Raw genomic sequence first — 24,049 nt, 5'->3', positions numbered from 1 at the left:
GCAATGGCATCCTTTGATGAGTTGACTGAAAACTTAGGAGATGACCTTAACTAGGTTGTTCGAATTCATAAAATGGAGGTAGCACCTTTAAGTCTGAAAGATAGCCTTGAGTCTGAAGACCAAAATTCACAAAAGTTGTCGAGGTCTACTAGAAAGAGAAGGAATAAACTTCTTAAGGAAGCTGAAAAAGAAACAAAATGAAAGGCCCAAGAAGACAAATAGTTGGAATAAGATGCTTCCAAGATTCCTGATTATTTCAAGAATTACAAATTGGATGAACACTTCGTACAATGTGAAGAAGCAAGACGAACAAAGAGCGAGGGCTCGTTTTTGAAGGCCCTGCCGAAGTTAAGAAAGCGGACATCGTAGACCTTGGTGAAGATTCCAAACTGGTCTACATCGCCACAAACTTGACGGAACAAGAAGAGAAGGATATCATTGATCTTCTTAAGGAATTCAAGGTTGTTTTTTATTGGGAATACTTATACATGAAAGGGGTTCCCCCTTAAAGTTTGCAAGCATACTATTCCAATTATGGATGATGCACAACTTGTGCGACAAAGATCTCGTCCTATGCATCCAAATTATGCCAAATTAGTTAGAGAGGAGATTAATAAATTGATCAACGCGGGTTTTATTTATGAGATAGAACACACTGAGTGGGTTTCACCTATTGTGGTTGTACCTAAAAAGAATGAAAAACTCCAAGTGTGTGTTGACATGAAAAAGGTCAATGCTACAACGGTTTGCCATTTACTGAACAAGTATTAGAGCAAGTGGCTAGAAAAGAAGTTTATAGCTTCTTCGATGGCTTCTCGGGCTACAACCACGTGCAAATAGATCCTGCTAATCAGCATAAGACAACATTTATCACCCAATGGGGAACTTATGCCTATAAAGTCATGCCTTTTAGTTTGACCAATGCTCCGGCAACATTTCAAAGACTTATGTTTAGGGCTTTTAAGAACTATCTTGAGGAATTTCTTGAAATCTTCATGGATGACCTTGGAGTGCACTCATCTTGGAAGGAGCATTTAAATAGTTTATGCAAAGTTTTCCTAAGGTGCAGACTTTATCAAATCTCTCTCAACCTTGAAAAGTGTCAGTTTATGGTTAAACATGGTATAAGATTCCTGGGACATATTGTATCCAAGAGAGGGATCTCCACTGACCTAAGTAAGATCAAAGTAATTCTAGAATTACCTCCTCCTACAAATGCCAAAGGAGTATAAAGGTTTATGGGTCATGTTGGCTACTACCGATGATTTATATATATGTATGTTGATATAGCTTGACCATTGTATAAACTATTGATAATTTTTGTCTGGAGGACTGATGAATGCCAAGAATCCTACAAAAAATTTAAGAAGGCGCTAGCGTCAGTCCCAATTCTTTGAACTCCTTGTTGGGATGTGATTTTTCATGTCCACATTGATGCCTTTGCCTATATTATAGGATGTATACTTGCCCAACCAGGTGAACACAAAATGGATTTCGCTATAACCTTTAAGTAGACAATTAAATGAGCTTGAACAAAACTATACGACCATAGAAAGAGAAGGCTTAGGTATGGTTTATATGTTCAAGAAGTTTAGACACTATTTGTTGGCAAACAAATTTGTGTCTTTGTAGAACATCAAGCCCTTCTCTATGTAGTTAACAAAACTTGTACCACAGAAAGGATCACAAGGTGGCTATTGATCCTCATGGAATTTGACTTCTCTATCACTATGAGGAAAGGCTCATCACATGTGCTTCAAGATCGTCTATCTAGAGTAACCAATGGTAAACCTCTAGTAGGTATTGACAATGACTTGCCCGATGCATATCTATTTCAAATAGATATGCATATCTATTTCAAATAGACATAGTTCTTGAATGGAGCTTTAACATTGTGCACTTTTGAACTAATGGACTACTATTGTACCTTGAATTATCTAAAGAACAAGCAAGAGGATTGGTTAAGTTGCCGGCACCATATCAGCTAATTGTGGGGCAATTATATCGGTTAGGCAAGGATGGAGTTCTTTGTAGATGTGTGCTAAAGTCTGAATATGTAGCTATCCTTGAGGAAGTTCATAATGGACTAGGCAATGGACACTTTGTCGTAGAAACCACTGCATGAAAAGTGCTTCAATCATGCCTATGGTGGCCAACCCTCTTTGGTGATGCCTCCAAATTTGTCAAGAGGTGTGAAGAATGCCATAGATTTTCCATTACTCATAGCAAGGATCGTATGCCCTTCATTGTAGTCTACTCTCTACAAGTCCTCTACAAGTAGAGGATGGACTTTGTTGGACCTATCAATCGTGTTGCAAAATCATCTCGGGCAAGGTACATTGTAGTGCAACATGATATTGTTCTAAATGGGCAGAGGCCCGTGCCACTATGAAAGTCGATGCTCAAAGTATTGCCAAATTCTTGTACGAGAATATCATAACAAGATATGGTTGTCCACTCAAACTTGTAAGTGATAGAGGAACTCATTTCACAATGAGGTGATCACTTTTCTCTTGGCTGAGTTCATGGTTGTTCATAGGAAATCTTCACCATACTATCCTTAAGCCAATGGGCAAGCAGAAAGTACTAACAAAACTTTATGCACCATATTGACCAAAATAGTAAATGAACAAAGAAATGATTGGGAACAAAAGCTTCCTACTACTCTTTAGGCCTATAGAACAACCTATAAAACTGCTATTGGAAATGACTCCCTTCCATATGGTGTATGGGGTTGAGGCAGTCATGCCTATGGAATATATTGTACCCTCTTTAAGAGTGGCAATATCAGAAAAATTTGAGGGCAATGAGATATCAAAAAGGTTTTTCCAACTAAAATGCCTTGATGAGACTAGACTTCGTGCAGCCTATGGATTATATGTTGAAAAGCTTCGAAGAAAGAAATGGTTTGACAACCACTTGAAAAAAAAAGTCTTCAAGGAAGGTGACTTGGTACTGATGTACGCAGTCAAACAAAACAAACAGAAACTCAAGATGCTGGGAATGGGTCCATTTAGAATTAATTCTAGCTCGGCTAGATTAGCAACCTTACATGGAATACCTTTTGACTCCTATGTAAATTTAAGCATTCATTTGTATGCAAACCAATACAAGTTTTTTAAGGTGATACAATGCTTACTCTATCCATTGAGATCTTAAAGTTATATGTAAAAGCCCCTTAGTAAGCTACAAATATTAATTGTTTCAAAATGTCAAAACTGCACACAACAAAAATTCTGAATTTAGATTCTTGAGTCATACGCATTACATTCCTTAGTAAACTTGCAACATTTTGTCTGTATAGAATAATTCCGCTAAGGTACATTGTACAAACATAATTTGGGCACCTAAAACCTTTGTTTCATGGTGGTTGAGAGAGAATTTAGAAATTTTGAAAAATGTAGCAAGATTTACTTGAGCTTGGGACCCCAAAAAATATGTATTAACTTGGTTTTGAACTATATAATCATTTCCGATTGCCAATTTGCCTTAACATAACCCTAGTTTTATGGAAGTACCTTTGGAAGGCCAAAATTTTCCTCTTTTTTAGCATCTTGGTAATTATGAGATTTTTGTTATGGTTCACAAGTAGCTTACGAACTAGGACCTAAAGGAGATTGTGTTGTTTTGAAACCCCAAGTTCTACCAATTGACTTTTACAAACATGAAAAACATGATTTATTCAAGAAGTTATAGGCATTTTATGGGATTTTTGACAAAACAGCTTCAAATTTCAATGAAGATTTCAAGTTAGAGTTTTTTTGTCAAATTTCTAATATAGCTTGTGTTTTGACATCATGAAAAATCCCCTTTTTTTTAACTTTTAACCGACCTATGGTTGAAACAAGGTGTAGAAATGTTGTTTCTAGGTTCCCCAAAAAATTCCAAAGTTTTGGTGAGAAACAGGACACTTTTAGTGTCCAATTTTACAGAACTAGTGTTAAGAACTACAGGAAGACAGATTGGTTGTGTAGACATTGTGTGTGCTCTGCAAGGAGGTCAACAGTTGCCATTGGGTGTATGTATGCACATTGAGGTCATTGGTTGTGATATTTGAGTGTAGTACAGTACCGCTGTAGAAAATACAGCAGTTTGTGCATGACAAACCAGAGTGCTGTTTCTGGTAAATTTGTGTATATGGCAAGATGTCAAATGATAGCATAAACTAGATTGTTACTGAGAAGCTTGACAAGAACAACTTCCATGCTTGGAGGTTCAGATTGACAAATTTCATGATGGGAAAGGGTTATTGGGACTACATAGAAGGTGAGCATGAAGAGGCACCGGAGATATCGGAGATCAATCCGACTGCTCTGCAGATGTGAAAGACTTCAAGGATTGGAACCAAGGAGCTAAAAAATTTATGTATTGGCTCTCTATCAATATACAAGACACCATGATTGGGCACATACAGGATGCCAAGCCCCCCAAGGAGGCATGGGACACCTTGGTAAAACTCTATGAAACGAATACCAAGGCACAAAAGATACAATTGAAGAATGAACTTCATACTGTGGAGAAAAAGAGTATGTCTGTGAATGACTATGCATTGAAGATCAAGGGTATTGTGGAATCCTTGCATCTATTGGCGTTTCAGTAGATGATGGTGATAAGGTGAAAGTTTTTTTACGTGGTCTCGGGCTACAATACAAGGTGTTCAAGACATCTATTCTGACTCGGGAAAACATTCCCAATTTCACAGATTTGGTGTCTATGTTGATTATAGAAGAGAAGAGCTTAGGTGAAGACCAACAGTCTTCACAAAACAAAAATAGTTCAGAGCAACAAGCCTTCTACACAAGTTCAAGAAGAGGACGAGGGAGAGGAGGTTGTGGATGCGGCCAAGGAGGTGGCCAAACATGTAATCAGAATTATGGCCAGCAGCAGTAACAACAACAATCCCAGAATTCACAACAACAACACACAAGTGGAAGAGGCCAATTCGGAGGCAGGGGGAGTCAAAGAGGTCGTGGAAATAATGATACACATGGATGCTTTTATTGTGGTAAGCCTGGACATGTGTAGGTAGATTGTTATATAAGAAGCAGACTGACATGCAAAATAGGAAATTGCAGCAAAACAACTTTGTATCCTCGAGCAAAAACAATGAGGATAATGAAAGGTTGTTTGTTATGCAGCATGTTGTTAATGCCATGTCTGAAAATGTTGAAGCAGCACATAAAGATGATGTATGGTACGTGGATTCAGGTGCTTCGAACCACATGACAAGTCATGGGGAGTGGTTCAAAGAGATGAAAAACCTTGAAAGACCAGGTTTTGTGGAAACAGGGAATGACACTTCTCATCCAATTGCCCATGTTGGAGATGTGCCATTGTCTATGGAGGATGGCAAAGTGAAGTACCTTGTAGATGTACTTCATGTTCCAAACATAACAAAGAATCTGGTTTCAGTTGGCCAGATGATTGAGCAGGGTTTGTAGGTTCGGTTTAAACCTGATGGTTGTTATGTTGAAGACTTTAAAGACAAGTGCAGGTTGGTTGCAAAAGGCAACAGAGTGGGCAGAATGTTTACATTGAATGTAAACATGCTTGAAGTGAGTGCTGTAATGTTTGCAAATGGTTCAGAAATTGTTGCAGACACAGACATTTGGTATAAAAGAATTGGGCATGTGAATGTGCAGAGAATGAAGTCTATGCAGGCTAAAAGAATTGTGACAGGGCTACCAAAGTTTAAAGTTGAAGGTATGCAGAAAATATGTGAAGCATGCCAATTTGGAAAGCAAACAAAGCATGTATTTCCACGTGACAGAAATGTGAGCAGAAATGCACTAGATGTTGTGCATTCAGATGTATGGGGTCCTACGAAGACCATGTCTATGGGAGGCTGCAGGTACTATGTGACATTTATTGATGACCACGTAAGGAAAGTGTGGGTATACTTCATGAAGGAGAAGGGTGAGGTGTTCACTCATTTTCAAAATTTCAGAGTTATGGTTGAAAAGAAAACAGGGAAATATGTAAAGTGCCTAAGGTCAGATGGAGGGGGAGAGTAGTTCTCCAATGAGTTCTCTGAATTTTTGAAGAAGAGTGGTATTCGGAAACAGTTTACATGCAGATACATTCTGCAGCAAAATGGAGTTGCTGAGTGAAAAAACAGGCACATTGCTGAGATTGCACGAACATTATGGGAGAGAAGAATATGCCGCATAGCTACTTGGCTGAAGCTGTTTCTACAGCAATTTATTAGTACATCACTTAAAGGCAAAGAGAAAGTGATTGAGCCCCTTAATATGCCTGACATTTCTACAGGGCATTCTCATGTTGATGGAGAGTCTAGTGGCTTAGAGATGAGCCTTGATGAGGATCTTGGGATACCAGCTATGAGAACACCTGGTGTAAAGAAGGCTATGGAAGCCATGAATGCAAAGCTGCGAAGATCAGGGAGAGTGAAGAATCCTGTGCAGAGGTTTACCTATGATGGCTACGTGGCACATCACTATGCATACATGGCAAAAGTTGTACAGGTTGTTGTAGAGCCCACATGCATTGATGAGGCTGTTGGAAATGTGTGTTGGGAGAAAGCTATGGATGAGGAGATGGATGCACTTTATGGAAATGAGACTTGGGATTTAGTGAAATTGCCTGAAGGCAAGAAAGACCTTGGATGTAAGTGGGTGTACAAAGTAAAACATAACAGTGATGGAAGCATAAGTAAAACATAACAGTGATGGAAGCATAAGTAGGTACAAGGCTAGATTGGTAGCCAAAGGATATGCGCAGACATATGGCATTGATTATGAGGAAACTTTCAGCCCAGTTGCCAAGATGGCAATAATGAGAGTTGTGATAGCAGTGGCTGCGTCAAAGCAATGGTCTTTACATCAGATGGATGTAAAGAATGTATTCTTGCATGGGGATTTGCAGGAAGAGGTGTATATATTGCAGCCACCTGGTTATGAGGATGTGAGTCACCCCGAGCATGTTTGCAGGTTGAAGAAAGCATTGTATGGCTTAAAACAAGCAACAAGAGCATGGTTTGACAAGATTTCTGAATATCTTGTCACTATTCGCTTTCATGTAGCCAATGCAGATTTCTCGCTGTATGTGAGACATAGTGATAGAGGGGTTGTTCTTGTTGTCATCTATGTAGATGACCTGATCATTACGGGGGACCATGATAAAGAGATCTTTGATGTAAAGATCTTACTTAGACAGAAGTTTGAGATGAAGGATCTGGGGGAGCTCAGATATTTCTTGGGCATTGAGGTGATTAGGTCACCGCATGGTATTGGATTACTGCAGAGACAGTATGGCTTAGACATGTTGTCCAAGTATGGTATGACAGGCTGTAAGCCTATCTCAGTGCCACTGGATTAGAATGGCAAGTTGAGTGCAGATTTAGGAGAGATTTTGGAGGATCCTACTATGTATAGGCGCATAGAAGGAAGCTTGATCTACATGATGATCACCAGGCCAGATTTGAGCTATGCTGTTGGGTTGGTGAGTCAGTTTATGCAGGCTCCTCGAAAGCCGCATTTGGAAAGGTATGTGAGGTCTACTTTGCATTGTGGACTATTTTATGAAACTGGGACAGACATATGTGTACATGGATACACAGATGTTGATTGGGCTGGTAGTATGGCAGATAGAAGATCTACTAGTGGCTTCATGTTTTCTTTGGGGAGTGCTGATGTGACTTGGAGCAGCAAGAAGCAGCCTACGGTTGCTCTATCCAGTACCGAGGCCGAGTATAGAGGTGCTGCTATGGCAGCATGTGAGGTAGCTTGGTTGAGAAAGCTATTGCAGATTTGGATCTATCAGTGGATAGACAAGTTGTCATTTTCTGTGACAACATTAGCAGTATACAATTGGCCAGGAACCCAGTTTTTCATGCTCGCACGAAGTATATAGAGGTCCGCTACCATTTTATCAGAGAGAAGGTTTTGGCAGGAGATGTTGACCTTGTTTATGTCACCACACAGGATCAGGTCACTGCCATCTTCACCAAAGCATTGGGTATAGAAAAGCTCCACAGATTCAGGGCTTCACTTGGTGTACATGAGATGGAGTTGAGCTCAAGGAGGAGTGTTCAGATATCGAGCTCATCTAGTGAGGCAGTGGACACTGATGACCCACCTGGGGGATAGGCCCCGCACTTACACCACTGGCATGGTTGGTGAGATCATGGGGTGATATGGGGCTAGTGGGATGACATGCTGTGTGGCAGCCATTTTAGAGACTGGCATAGTTATAGCACCAGCTCATTTATTTGGTTTCACACTATAGAGAACCCTAGTATGTATTTGGTTGAGTACCTTTTTATATAGTGTGTACTCTTATCTTTGTATATGGTGTGTTGAGTGTTGTGTGAAGAAAAAGAAGATTTTCAGCCTCTCACCTTGTCTGTTCTCTTTTAGGGTTTTGTGAGTGTGTGTGTGCTTACAAGAGCTCAAGCTCTCTTCTCCCCTCCATCTTTTCATCTCTCCTCTCCACCATGCACCTTCCCATGGCCAACCTGATGTGCTTTGGCTACATTTGGAGAATGGGGCCCAGGTGGAGGGAGGCCTTGATTTATCACAACCAAACATCCTTGATGTTTGCTTACAAGCATGACAGTCGATTGCATTGAGCTGTGGTGGAAGGGGGAGCTAATGTCCGCATGTTTTGATGCATCCCGTGGGAGGACTTGTAGGAACTACACTACACATAGTGGGCACCTCCACTGCCTTCAAATAATCTTGAAGCAGCCTCGGATTTGGGAGCATGCCTTTGCATGTTGTGGCCTGAGGTGGGTCAATTGCATGTGTAAAAGAGCTTCTAGTAGGGGTGTAGATAGATTGCATAGAAACTCTCAAAAGGACACAATCCTTTTATCATCGCTTTGCAGTATCATAACATAGCATGTGCATGTGTAACTCTTCTCTTTGGCTGCAGAGCCCTTGGTATGGCCATCTATGTGGTAGTTCATGAGCAGTCTTGACCTTGAAGCACAAGTTCTCTTGGAGGCTATCGTGGCACATGCTTGGGAGAAGCGGATCTTTTCTATTAATGAGTGAGAAGCGGATCTTTTCTATTAATGAGTGAGAAGTGGATCTTTTATGTATTGGCCATGGCCAAGTTTCATTTGGTACCTTTCTATACCTGGACTTTATTCCAAAATTGCTGCCCGGATATGAAGTGGGCCCAGTGATTATTATTTAGATTGGTTTTGTGCTTTTGTTGTTGTTAGAGTAACCTTCCTATCGTATGCTTTGCCTGGGGGATGACAATGGTAATAGAGGAGCTCTCAGAAATGGCTTGTTGGATGAAGTGCCCAGGAGCTCTCAATTCAATCATTTTTTCCACAGCTCGCTTGATGGATGAAGTTGCCGAGGAGCCTAGTTGAATCATTTTTATTTATTGTGTATCTCTCCAGAAGGTTTGTTTGGATAGATCATTGTAAATTTGTATGAGGTATGCCTGGGACCCTGCCTGTCAAATGTTTTGCCCGGCCTAGCTTGCCAGAGAACCACCTGTGTTTTTTTTGTGCCATTCACCAAGACGGTGAATTGAGTAGTAGTGGGCGACCTATGGATAGGAAGCCAGGTCCTGCACACTCTGCCAAGAGCTTCCCACCATCACCTCTCCGGCATCTCCAACTACTCCAATTGCTAGTGTGCTTCGACCACTTTGACCCGCCGGTGCCCTCCGACATCTCTGACCGTTGTCACCGCCGATGCCCTCCGACCACCTCCCATCGCCGTCACCGCCAGTGCCCTCCAACATCTCCGACATGCATGGCCAACTCCGATGGCACTCATGGAGGCAACACCCCTCTCCCTTTCCTGAGGGATGGCAAGATCCTCTTGAGCACCATCTTCCTTTCCCGACGGAAGATCTTCCCTCCACACTACATGATGAGCATCGGGACTTCGAGGAGGAGGACAACAAGGGGAGACAAGGGGAGCACTCTCTCGGACACACAGGCACACATGAGGAAACTCTCTCTCGTAGGACATTCATTGTAGCACATTCTCTGTTAGAGCAGGGTCTCTCTTGTAGCATTCCTTCTAGTATCTTGATATACAGTGTTACACTCTTATGGTGTTTGGTCTGTCTCTCTGTGTGAGCGAGGTGAGTACTCGAGTGGTCAGTGGTGTGTGTGGTGTGAGTGAGAGGCTTGTAGGGATACTGCGGTGTTAGGTGGTGGTCGGAGAGCACGGTAGACAGTGTAGAGCATAGGTCTTGCATGTCTAGCCAATGAGGTCGACTCATCTTTGGCGGGTACACTTCCCTGAGAGGATCCATGCTCCCTTTTCTCCAACCCTAGTGTTTGTGTCGGTAGTCCTCGAGTTCCCTAGTGAAGACCAGCAGAGTCATCCACACTCCTGCTCTTCCACCACACCCCCAATGCCACCTCCACCACCCGTAATGCCTCTGCCACTTACTCTTGCTCCTACAGCCATGCCCAGCACCCCTACCCGTATAGCACCCCTACCCCTACTGTCAAATCTTGTTTGTAGTTTCTCCATGAACACTCAAGTTGATCTCATCCAATTTAACACTAACATAATGCAAAAAAAGGAGCAAAGGAAGAACATAAGGAGATGCTCACTACACCAAATTGTTGTTCTAGTTGATGAAAGCCAAGGAAGAAAAGGTCATGGCTTATGGGTCCAATAATATTTGCTCGTGGCCGGCGGCGGGGGCCCCCAATAAGGCAGTTTCTGCCGTGCAAACTTAAAACCAAATTGTCTCGGCAGCATTCTCGTGTTGTCTTGCGTGCAGGTTGGCAACAGTCCCGTCTATTCAACTGAATTTGCCACGTAGACGATGTAACCGCCACATTGAGCTGATTTTGGCTTCAAATTAAAAGAAAAGAAGAGATGCATGTACTTGACAGGCGCAAGGAAGAGTGGCGATGTGGTTGGCTAAGATGCAGTACAGAAGCTTAACTCCAAGAGTGCTTGACAGCATGACAATCTGCTAGAGCGTCGCATCCTGTTGAAACAGCCATGTTCTACTGTCGGATTCTAGAGAAAAAAACAGAGCGCTTTCTATTTAAAATTAAATTCTCAATAGTGTAGAGAATTGATGGTAGAGGGCGACGTTTTAAGATGGAGTTTTTATATATATGAAGTAGGGACAGGGGTAGCGTAAACGAGAAGCTTTCCGAGCTCGATCGCACGCACGAGAGAGAGAGGGCACGCACACACGAGAGAGAGAGGGCAGAGAGAGATGGCGCTGCAATCGAAGAAGACGCTTCTTGAAACGAAGTTGGCCATGGCAATCGCCTTTGCCATATTAGCATTTCTGCAGCCTTTCATATCAGCCCAAGCCGCCACCCCACCTTCCAACCTCACTGTCTACAACTACCTCTCTATACAAGGGTCGAAGAGCACCGCAGGCTACAACACAGCCCACTGTGGGCAGCCTCTTCTGTCCCAACCCAATTCGTTTGGCCAAACCTACTGCTTCGACATGCCCTTATTGGCCCAACAGGACCTTAACTCCGAGCTCGTTGGCAAAGTCCAAGGTACGTATGTGTTCATCTCTCTAACGGAAGGTACCTTGTTTGTTAGTGAGAGCTTCACCATCAATAACACTGTCAACCAAGGCACCTTCACCGGGGTTGGCTTGGAGCAGTTGGGCCAATTCAGCTCCAAGCCCATCACTGGTGGCACAGGTGACTTTGCCCTTGTCTCTGGTGTTGCCTATACCACCCCCCTTAGCAATGGAACGGATAGCAATGGTAACCTCTATTCTTGGTTCATGTACAGCTTCACCTTCCATTAAAGTTGTATATGAACTTCTGTAGCTTGGTTCATGTACAGCTTCACCTTCCATTAAAGGTGTATATGAACTTCTGTAGCTTGGTCAATGTGCCCAACCGAACCCTTATTTGTTGCTTCTGGTTTCCTCTCTCTTCATTTTCATCGAATGCAATAAAAGCCCAACAATCCATTCACAATTTGTGACTTTAAAAAAAACTTTTCTTCTAGTGGATGGTGTTCAACCTCAAGAAGCATTCATCGTTGTGATATCTCACCCTTTCTGACCTTCTCAATGGCTATGGGTCACTATGAGCTCCCTAAGCTTGTAGTGACCTTGAGCTCCTCAATGGTGGTTAAGGGTCACTACGAGCTCCCTATGAGCTCTAGCATGTGGCAATACATACTTGTCATTCCTTATACCTAGAATTCTCACCACTGGGATTCACAACTGCTCTTTGAACTAGATGAGTCATAACCTACATTCCCAATACCATTGCCTTTAACTTTTTTTAACCCTTGTCCAATGCACTTATCTTAGTGCTCGCCTCATGCCTCAATATTCCTGACCATGAACGCACATTGTCACTACTAGATGTCTCATGTGGTCAGACATACTAGTGGACTCCTCCAAAGGTAAGTGTACATCCTCATTTACATCAATGTCATCAATCAGCTCCAACTGCCACACCCGTTTGATTCAAGTTGCCATGGCCATTTCCTGGGAATGCCACACCCGTACCATTCATGTTGCCATGGCCGTGTCCTTCTGGAAAACTATATATATGGGCCCCACCCTATCATTTCCTCACTTTCAGCTTTCCTCCTAAAACAGAACTCTTGCAAATATTTTTCTCAAGCTTTCCCTTCTTCCATCCTCTCTGACCCATGGCCGACACCTTGGATTCCTCCATGGAGGTACTCCACCACCCCACCCTCACAAAGAAGCGCTCGACGGAGGGACGCTTTGAGGAATACGGCCGCCACCCCACTCAGCTTTCACATTTGGGGGAGCAGCTAATGAAGCAGGTTAGTGGCCATACAGTGCACTCATGAAGAATAACCACAAAGTAGAGCACAAACTGCTATATTTCATTGGGCCATACTACAGGGCCATTGCAGCCAAACCAGTAGTGGGTAACCCACCTAGAGCAACCGATGGCGCTTGCCAACTATCGCTTGCCAACTATGGAGCCGTGGGGGACAGACCTTTATAACTGCTTATATTTTACAAAGACCTATGATGCCAATCTACAAACAGGAGAGTTGCTTGATAATGAGGGGCAGAGGAAAATAGTGCCTTGACCACCCTTATGTGAGGTTAATCAATTCCCCAAAGTTGGCAAAAGGAACTTACAGAGGCACCATCACCAAAGATGGCATGGGATGGGGTAATATCACCCAAGAGGAGTTGGTGATGCTAAAAAGATGCAGGGGAGAAGAGAGCTTGAGCTCTTGCAATGCAAGCACACACACACTCACAAAGCTCTTGCAAGCACACACACACTCACAAAGCCCTAAAAGAGAACACAAGTGAGAGGCTGAAAATCTTCTTCGTCTTCACACAACATTCAACACACCATATACAAAGATAAGAGTACACACAATATGAAAAGGTACTCAACCAAATACATACTAGGGTTCTCTATAGTGTGAACCCAACTAAATGAGCTGGTGCTATAACTATGCCAGGCATCTAGAATGGCTGTCACACAGCCTATCATCCCACTGGTCGTCGCATATCACCCATGATCTCACAAACCATGCCAGTGGTGTAAGTGTGGGGCCTATCCCCCAGGCGGGTCATTAGTGTCCACCGCCTCACTAGATGAGCTCGATATCTCAACACTCCCCCTCGAGCTCAACTCCATCTCATGTACACCAAGCGAAGCCCTAAACCTACGGAGCTTCTCTATACCCAATGCTTTGGTGAATATGTTAGCAACCTGATCCTGTGTGCTAACATAAACAAGGTCAACGTCTCCTGCCAAAAACTTCTCTCTAACAAAATGGTAGTGGACCTCTATAAGTTTTGTGCGAGCATGAAAAACTGGGTTCCTGGCAAATTGTATACTACTAATGTTGTCATAGAAAATGACAACTTGTCTATCCACTGATAGACCCAAATCTGCAAAAGTAGCTTTCTCCACCAAGCTACCTCACATGCTTCCATAGCAACACCTCTGTACTCGGCCTTTGTACTGGATAGAGCAACCGTAGGCTGCTTCTTGTTGCTACTCCAAGTCACAGCAGCACTCCCCAAAGAAAACATGAAGCCACTAGTAGATCTTCTATCTGAGATACTACTAGCTCAATCAGCATCTATGTACCCATGTACACATATCTCTGTCCCAGTTTCATAAAATAGTCCACAATCCAAAGTAGACCTCACATACCTCAGTATGCGTCTCAATGCATCCAAATGCAACTTCCAAGGAACTTGCATAAACTGACTCACCAACCCAACAGCATAGCTCAAATCTGGCCTGGTGATCGTCATGTAGATCAAGCTTCCTACTATGCACCTATACATAGTAGGAGCCTCCAAAATCTCTCCTGAATCTGCACTCAACTTGCCATTCTGATCGAATGGCACTGAGATAGGCTTATAGCCTGTCATACCATACTTGGACAACATGTCCAAGCCATACTGTCTCTGCAGTAATCCAATACCATGTGGTGACCTAATCACCTCAATGCCCAAGAAATATCTAAGCTCCCCTAGATCCTTCATCTCAAACTTCTGTCTAAGAAAGATCTTTACATCAAAGATCTCTGCATCATGGTCCCCCGTAATGATCAGGTCATCTACGTAGATGACCTGATCATTATGGGTCCCCCGTAATGATCAGGTCATCTACATAGATGACAACAAGCACAACCCCTCTATCACTGTGTCTCACATACACAGCGAGAAATCTGCATTGGATACATGAAAGCCAATAGTGATAAGATATTCAGATATCTTGTCAGACCATGCTCTTGGTGCTTGTTTTAAGCCATACAAGGCTTTCTTCAACCTGCAAACATGCTCGGGGTGACTCACATCCCATAACCAAGTGGGTGCAACATATACACCTCTTCCTGTGCAAATCCCCATGCAAGAATGCATTCTTTACATCCATCTGATGATGTAAAGACCATTCCTTTGACGCAGCCACTGCTATCACAACTCTCTCTTTTGCCATCTTGGCAACTAGGCTGAAAGTTTCCTCATAATCAATGCCATATGTTTGCGCATATCCTTTGGCTACCAATCTAGCCTTATACCTGCTTATGCTTCCATCACTATTATGTTTTACACCCACTTGCATCCAATGGCTTTTTTGCCTTCAGGCAATCGCACTAAATCCCAAGTCTCATTTCCATATAGTGCATCCATCTCCTCATCCATAGCTTTCTCCCAACACACATTTCCAATAGCCTCATCAATGCATGTGGGCTCTACAACCTGCACAACTTTTTCCATGTATGCATAGTGATGTGCCACATAACCATCATAGGTAAACCTCTGCAGCACAGGATTCTTCACTCTCCCAGATCTTCGCAGCTTTGCAGTGGATCTTGACTGTGATACAGATGAGGATACACATGAAAAATAGAAAATGGCTACTCTTAGGATACAAATGAGGATACACATGAAGAACTACAAATGGCTGCAGCTCCTAAGAGGTCTACAAGACCAAGCAAACAGCCCCAAAAATTGACATATCAAAGAACATGCAACTCAATATCTCAGGTTGAAGAATCAAACTTTGCAATGCTTATCATGCCACAAAATTAGCCTTTTTTGTACAAAGATGCATGTAACAAACATGAATGGAAGAATTTTATGGATGAGGAAATACATGCCTTGCATAAGAATGAAACATGGGATTTGTGTGAACTTCCAAAAGGGAAGAAAGCTATTGGCAGCAAATAGGTCTACAAAATTAAGCATAACAAGGAAGGACAAATTGAAAGGCATAAGGCTAGGTTGGTTGCACAAGGTTTTTCTCAAAAGCATGGGATAGACTATGATGAAACATATGCTCCTGTTGCAAAAATGAATTCAGTAAGACTTATCATTTCTCTTGCTACAATGAATAAGTGGCATATATATCAAATGGATGTAAACAATGCTTTCTTGAATATATATATCAAATGGATATAAACAATGCTTTCTTTAATGGGACGTTAGAAGAAGAAGTCTACATGGCTCAACCTTTAGGTTATGTTGGAAGGCAAGAAGAAATTGGTTTGTAGGTTGAAGAAAAGCTTGTATGGGCTAAAGCAATCACCTAGGTCATGGTATACAAGGACTAATAAGCACTTCATTACTAATGCCTTCAGTACAGTACTATAGACAATACACTCTACCACAAGGTCATGGTATACAAGGATTAATAAGCACTTCATTACTAATGCCTTCAGTAGAGTACTGTAGACAGTACACTCTACCACAAGGTATGCAATGGTGACATAGTCTTGGTGCTACTGTATGTGGATAATTTGAGCATTTTACAAGAAGTAGTGAAATCTTGATTGCTGAAGTGAAAATTCAACTTTCATCAACATTTGAAATAAAGGATTTGGGAGTTTTGCATTACATACTTGGTATTGAAGTCTACAGGTCAAAGGACTCTACTTTCATCTCCCAACAACAGAAGTATGTTGCTGAAATTTTGGACAAGTTCAACATGCCCAACTGTCATCCAGTCAAAACACCAATGGAATCTAACACAAAACTCTCGAAGGATGAAGGGGGAGAAGCTTATGATGCCACATTATACAACACTTTGGTTGGTATGCTGATTTATTTGACCATTACCAGGCCAGACATATGTTATGTTGTGAATAATTTGTCTCACTTTATCCAAGGTCCAAAAATGTCTCATTGGGGCTCAACCAAAAGGATACTTAGATACTTGAATGGTACTAGATATTGGCGCATTGAATATGCTAGTGATAATGTCTTGTTACACGGAATTTTAGATTATGATTATGATTCCAACTCGGATGCTTGCAAGTCTATTTCAGGTTACATCTTCTTCTTGGGTGAAGGAGCTATTTCATGGGCTTCTAAGAAGCAAGCTACTTTTAGTTTATCGTCAACAGAGATTGAATACAAAGCCATTACATCTTCAGCTTGTGAAGATATTCGGTTGAGGAGATTTCTTGTTAAAATCGACTTTTGATGAAGCCAAAGGTACTCCTATCTCTTGTGATAATACCTCAATAAGAGGCACTTGCAAGGAATCCAATTCATCATCAAAGGACAAAGCATATAGCTCTGAGGGAGAATTTCATTAGGGAGAAGGTACATGATGGAGAAATTGTGTTGTAACATATTTCAATACAAAGGACAATGTGGCTGATATCTTTACCAAACTGTTGGGTGGAGAGCTCTTCATCAAACATAGAGCTCATCTTGGAATGAAGGAGCTTTTTTTAAGGGGGAGATTGATGAGAGTAAGGGAAGACTCCTTTCCCTCTAGGTAAGGGAAAGATTTTCCTTAGGATTTTACATACTTTTCTTTTGCATTTATTTTGCAAGTTTTGAAGCTGATGATGACCTTGAGGGAAGGTGTTAAAGTATGCAAGCTCACATCATCCCTAGCCTGTGTGCTTGATAGCAGACAGATGTGCTTGATAGCCATCAATTATGCTATATAGCAGTGGTGGTGGAGAGTTCTTGATAGTAGTCGGATGTGCTATATAGCAATGGACAGTGCTTGATAGCATCCAGTTGTGCTATATAGCAATGGACAATGCTATATAGCACAGGGTAGTGCTAGAAAGTAGTGCTACAGTCATGGACATGCCATGGGTATGACTCACCCCAAATAAAAGAAAAAAATAACAACTAAATACCATTACAATCAGTCAATGTGGTAAAAGGCAAAAGGCGTGCATTTGTGAAGGTCAAAAGTTCTCCTATATCATGGAGAAATTTCAGGCAACCACAATTTTAGAATGTTGATTTGCGGAGCCCATATCTCAAGATACAACCGTTAAAATATAGTGATGTAAAAAGATGAAATTGTCAACATAATTTACGCTACAATCTCATCGTTGAGATCTTCTAGATCTGATCTTAATCACCTAGAATAAAGGCTCCAACATTGATGGCAAGAAATTGTAGGAAATCAAGACTGCACCTACCTACTTGCATTGGTGGGCTTCTATAGGAAAGTGTAGCCATTGGATGAAGGTGGTGCCTTCTACAAAGTTGTTGTGCACATCAAGATCTACAATCTTACGAAATGGTTTGATAAGATCATCACTTATGTGGCTACAACAATCAAATCTTTACAGTGCAGTTTTGCTACAGCTCACAGTTGTATGTAGGCAACTATATGAAAGCACATAGCAAGCACTGATTGTAACAAGCATTGTATAATCCGACTAAGATTATTAGAGCATAGCTTAGGAATTCTCTTAGGTCTCAGCAAAGTTCATTTGAGAGTGGATTGTGCGATTCTCCCTCAGCCTTAATCCTCATTGGATTGAGATTAGTGTTGTACTTGGCAGTTTTGTTATTGTCAATATAAGCTTGTCCTTCCAAACATATCTAGGCTTGATTTATGCTTCCACTTAGCTCTCCAAGAGTGAGTAGTGTACCCTATTTATATAGGCTCAAGAGAGGGAGGTGCTTAGAGCCCATGAATCTCTCCACCTCCCTTAGATTTCTCACAAGTCTCACCTAAAAGGTGATGCTCAATAAAGGGAAAGCATCTACTAGACCTACACTCAGTTACTCTAGTAAATGAGCCTTCTAACCTTAGAACAAGACACTCTAAGGTACCACTAAGGATCTCACACTTGGAATGGATGCTAAATCACATATTTTCTAACACCCTCCCTTGATCAAGCATCCATACCACGCAGGGTATGCTTGGATCAGATCTATCACTAAGATAAAAATGTCCCATGGGCTATAAACTTTCATACAAATGTAATGTCACCAACAAATGTAACATGGTGCCACTCATGTGCTTATTTGATGAAGAAGCCCAAAAAGGTCTTGAATATGAGCATGTTGCCACCCATTCCATCTTCAAGAAAAAACCATCACAAAGAAGTCACCAAGTCGATGTAGGCACCACCAAGGTAGTCATCATGAATTAAGTCCCATCTAATATATAAGAATGGATCCACCACCAAGATTTGATCTCCATCAAGAAGTCGATGAAGTTCACCATCACAAAGGATCATGATCTCACATAGAGAGACCATAAAGGATTATCTCACCAAGGATCACAACCAAGGAGATGTGCACAATACATGTGCTCACATAGAGAATGTACCACAAAGGTAACATAGAGATAACCACCAAGTAGAACTCACAAGGTATGCAAGTGACCTCCATCTCACACATGGATAATATCACATGCATTATCACAAAGATTGATCCAAGTCCTTCATAATATGAGGACATTACAAAATGTTGTTCAAAGGGTTCACATGGTGATGACAAAATCACTTCTCTCTCACACATGAAGTGCCTAGAGCACCATAATACTCAAAAAGTACAACCACCATTAAGATATCATCACGTAGATGCATAGCCACATAGATGAGGGCACATAAACTCACTAGGATAAAACTCACACAAGCCCTTATGCCAATCACAAAGAAATGGAAAGCCCTTTATATCACTAGGGCGATTACAAAGGTAATGTTTGACAAGGATGATGGTTTGTGTTTTTTTTTTGTTTGTTAATAATAATAACGAAAAAGGATTCTCCCTCATTTAAAGGAGAAAAAGGTGGGATCTCAGCACCCTTGCTAGATTGAGGCGCTAGCTACACAGAATGCTGTCATTTGCTACCTTCTATCCAGTTGAGCTCGCTGCCTGCTTCTTAGTTTTCACAAACCCTTTCTCGCGCAGCTATCTCTCAACTGCATAGCCCAATCTCTCGTTACCTTCTGTTTCTCAGCCTACATACTACAGCCGTCATTGTTATCACCTTTGTTACCATAGAGGCTGCGTTGTTTGCTATACAAGGAGGAATCTTGCGACTGTTGATGTTGGCAGCTAGTGTCTCCCACACACTGAGAACCAGGGCTTTCAATGCCTTATATACTGTGAATAAGAAGCTGCGCTAACCTCTCCATGCAAGGGCTTAGAGTTTCGCCAGAAGCACTGAGCAATGCTTACCTCTGTAGATCTGTGCTTTGTAGGAGCTGCCTTGCCTCTGTAATTTGAGTAATTTCAACCATGAATCAGCTTGTTATGAGTTGAATATTGAGCTCACCTATGCTCAACTCAGAAGGCTACTCATTGTTGCTCACACATAGAACACCAAGATGACAATTTCAAAAAGAATTTGCCAAGAGGAGAACCACAATGCAAGAGAGTTTCTCCTGACTCTCTCTTACCTCTTACTCCTCTCTCTCACTTAGAAATGAGGATGGAAAGACTCTCTCTCTCTCACTCTTTTACTCAGAAGTTGCAAAAAATGAAAGGCTCTCTCTCTCTCACACACATGTGAATGCCTCACACAAGATATAAAAACAGGGATTTCTCTCTTCTACCTCTTCTCACTCACAAAGAACTTTCCATAGATGATTTCTCTTCCTTCTCTTGTGCCACTCAAGATGAAGAGACTAATGCTTTCGATCCCTCACTCCTATGTATGCCACTTACACAAGCATAAAGGGAATGCAATGTTACAAAGCAATGCTTCAATAAGAAGTTAAAGTTGTTGGCCTTCTTGATGCTTCAAAGAGCCACTCTAAGAAGCAAGAATCAGCCCTCAAATGCAACAAATGCAACAATGAGTCTCTCACCAAAAATGCCACTTAATGATAAGAGAGAATGCTTGTGAACAAATCACACATATACCCACAACCACTAAGATGTATCCTATCAACACATGAAGGACTACAATCCCATGGAAAGGAGCTCTGATACCATGTTAAAAGACATGGTGTGAGCTTAAGCTTGACAATGATTAAATGAATCACACAAAGGAGATGATTATCACATAAGAAAACTCACACCACTAGAGCAACACATGCAACCACTTAGATAAGAATGTGATGTAAGTTCATTGAGCAATAGAATGTACTCAGGGTCACCATAAAGCATCACATAAATGCATGCTAATGAAAATGCAAAAGAGGAGAGTATTTCCACAAAGGACCACTTAGTATATTAGCCACTAAGCAAGTACACAAAGCATGGGCATTACACTCTCCACTTAGCTCTCCAAGAGTGAGTAGTGTACCCTTTTTATATAGGCTTAGGAGAGGGGCATGCCTAAACCCCATGAACCTCTCCACCTCCCTTAGATTTGTCACCAGTCTAACCTAAAAGGTGATGCCCCAATCAAGGGAAAGTATCTACTAGACCTACACTCAGCCTTCTAACCTTTAGAACAAGACACTCTAAGGTACCACTAAGGATCTCACACTAATAATGGATGCTAGATCACATATTTTCTAACAATTTAAGTGCTGAAGTTGTAGCCCATTGCCATCTCTGTACTTTCATAGGGCTAAGGGCTTGGCTGCTAGTGGTTGAGGCAAAGAACCATGGCTAGAGGGCATAAAAAAGGCTAGATGTCAGTGGTTCCATTGTCTTTGCAGGCATAAGATCTATCGTCAAGGTGGAGGGTTTTGGTAGTACAATTATTTCTTAGCTCATGTGCCTTGTTTGATTGATCCCACATGCAATATAGGAGGCTTGGGGCTAAGAAATATAACCCTAAAGGGTTCACACATGCAAATTATCCCCCCCACATTTTTGTGGGGTTCCATGGGATTGGAGTTGGGGAGCATCTCTCCCCAGCCTTAGGTTGGCCGTTTGTTGCTAATAATTGCTTTGTTGCGCCACCCGATCCTACAATTTCATCATTGTTGTCAAGCTTAACCTCACGTGCCATGTCTTTTAACATGGTATCATAGCTATCCTTTTTGGGAGATTTTTCTATGTGAGAAGTGTGTGGGTTTATGTGTGATTTGTTCACAACCATTTCTCTTATCATTAAAGTGAAAAATTGGTAAGAGAGTTGTGTTGCATTTAGGGCTAATTTATTGCTTCATTAAGTGGCATTTGGAGCAAGGTGAAAGCCATCATTTTGAGCTTAGTGGGCATAATCTTTGTGAGCATTGCTTTGTGAAAAATACCTAATCATTAATCTCATCTTCTAAGTGAATGGCACATTGAGGGATTGAGGGAAAGGGAGTATTTGTATGTGAGGAGAAGACCCCTTTTCATCTTGGGTGACACAAGAGAGAAAGGAGTGAACATTTGGTGAAGGGTTCTAATCAGCAAAGAACCAGTGCTAATCATAGGATTAATTGGGTCCTAAAATCAAGTGTTAAGCACACATACTGTTATCATCAACCCCTAGAGGAGCTTAAGGAATCTTGCCTCCAACAAAAAGCTCGCAATTTGGTCCACAAATCAAGGGGAAATCAAGCCTCCACTGCCTGCACGTTTCCCTCCATTTTAGGAGGAAAGATTTTACTCTCTTTTCATTTTTCCTTTTTTTTGAAAGGTTAAATCTTAAAGCTTCAAGTAAAAGGCTAAGTGCAAGATTCAAACTTACAAGTCTGGATTTTTTTTAAATTGCTGTGTAAAATGATCAACAAATCATAAGGTTCAAAGTACTCACAAATTTACTTAGTGCGCATCCTGTCCTATGTGGAGGGAGTACATTTTTTTGTGTGAAATGCATATTGTACCAAGCTCTAGAGATATAAAGAGAAAATTACATTCATCAGGCTTGCACAGTTAAAATTCATGTATGTGTTTGGTTAGTCACAATCTCGGGGGGGGTCACTATATGTAAAATATCCCTATCGCGTGCGTTCAAGGCCTATATTTTAAATCCCTTATTTGTGAATTTTTTGATCTATATAATATCCCCTTTTCTTTATGAATCTGTAAATTTTTTTGAAAAAAATTTAAATCATACCCTTATGTAAATATATTTATATAAGTTTCATAAATTAAAATTATGCTTCTGTTGAACGCACGTGATATTCAGATTTTTTTGTGAGTGATCCCCCCGAGGTCACAATACTCAAATTTATCAAAACCAAAACCAAAGCCCAAGTGTATTTATAAGTTAAAACAAAGCATTCAGTCCAAGAAAATATTCAAGGATAAATCCAAGACAAGTTACATGAAGTGGTCAGAGTTCATGTGCACACATATTCATCTATTTGGTGAAGGGATTCTTGAGTGAAGTTCTTGTTTATGACTAGCTCCTTTGTAAAGTCCTAGAACTATAAAGGACTTCCCTATTTGTGTAATTTGGGAACATTATGTGTGTGTGTGTGTGTGTAAGGTTGAGTACCATGAAAAATATGGTGCAAAATACGATTAATAAAACAAATAAATTTAATGGATCCAAGTACCATACTTGGTGCATCAAAATGTAAATGTGTCTTATAGAAAAAGATATGTGGGGGGTGGTCAATGGAATTGAAAAGAGGCCAAATAGAGATCTAGATCTCATTACCAAATGGACCAATGTAGATTGTTGAAATATATGATGTAAAAGTGGTAAAGGGTAAGAGAAATAGGTCATGTAGGTGTGAACACACCCCAAATAAAGTGGACATGTGGGTGGAAAAGGGATCTAGGGTTGGCCCAACTCTAGCCCTTGGTGAACCCTATATAAAGAGCAAGAGGCCTCACTTTTTGTAACACAACCAAATGTACTTGAAGGTGAAGTTCAAGCCAACTTTGGAGTGGCTAAAATAGAAGGTAATATAGAAGCTTTCTATACATCTTGTGTTCTTGCTCTCTCTGATATATGTTGCTCTATCTTGCCATCAACTATTGTTTCCATTGTGCATACACCCCATAATTTTGACATGGTATCAAAGCCTTGCAAAGGCTAAGTTCCCCTTCAATCCCCTTTTCTTTCTCTCTCACTATCATAAGGCATTCACATCCTCATCATGAAGGACAATGGTAGAAGAAGGTGAGAAGCAAAAGGTGTCAAGAAGGAAGGGAATAAAACAGCTTCATTAAAGAGGATATTCCATTATCATTAACAAGTTTTTAAATCTTGGAAGAAGAAGAAGAAGACAATCCTCATCATCAACAAGAAGAAGAAGAAAAATAAGAAGAAGAAGAATAGGAAAAAGGACAAGAAAACAGAAGCAAATTGGTAAATCTCTAGTTTTTTCCATCAACATCAATCTTCTTTGAAGATGTCAAAGATGCATGGGAGCTTCTTTATGATCAGTTGAAGGAGTGGAAGCTGTGTTTGGCATGTCCTCTTACTGCTCTATCCAAAGGGCAACATCATCAAGTAGCCAAATCCAAAAAACTCAGCCCTGTTTCTGTCTGACAACCGTCTGTTTCTATCACCATCCTCGCCATCAATTGG

The 24,049-nt window shown here is 41.2% G+C and overlaps 1 protein-coding gene across 1 annotated transcript; it reads left to right on the top strand.

The window, feature by feature from the left end:
* Positions 1-11,112: 11,112 nt before the first annotated feature.
* LOC147615924 (disease resistance response protein 206-like) lies at positions 11,113-11,951 on the top strand. Its single transcript, XM_086778008.1, has one exon. The coding sequence runs from the start codon at positions 11,179-11,181 to the stop codon at positions 11,734-11,736; it is 558 nt and encodes a 185-aa protein (XP_086634134.1). The 5' UTR covers positions 11,113-11,178; the 3' UTR covers positions 11,737-11,951.
* The last annotated feature ends 12,098 nt before the right edge of the window (positions 11,952-24,049 follow it).

The sequence above is a fragment of the Cibotium barometz genome, chromosome 39, assembly GCF_041138505.1.
Source record: "Cibotium barometz isolate CiBa-2024 chromosome 39, ASM4113850v1, whole genome shotgun sequence".
Classification (NCBI taxonomy): Eukaryota; Viridiplantae; Streptophyta; class Polypodiopsida; order Cyatheales; family Cibotiaceae; genus Cibotium; species Cibotium barometz.
The sequence above is the reverse complement of the archived record's forward strand: the minus strand, read 5'-3'. Positions and strand labels throughout refer to the sequence as shown.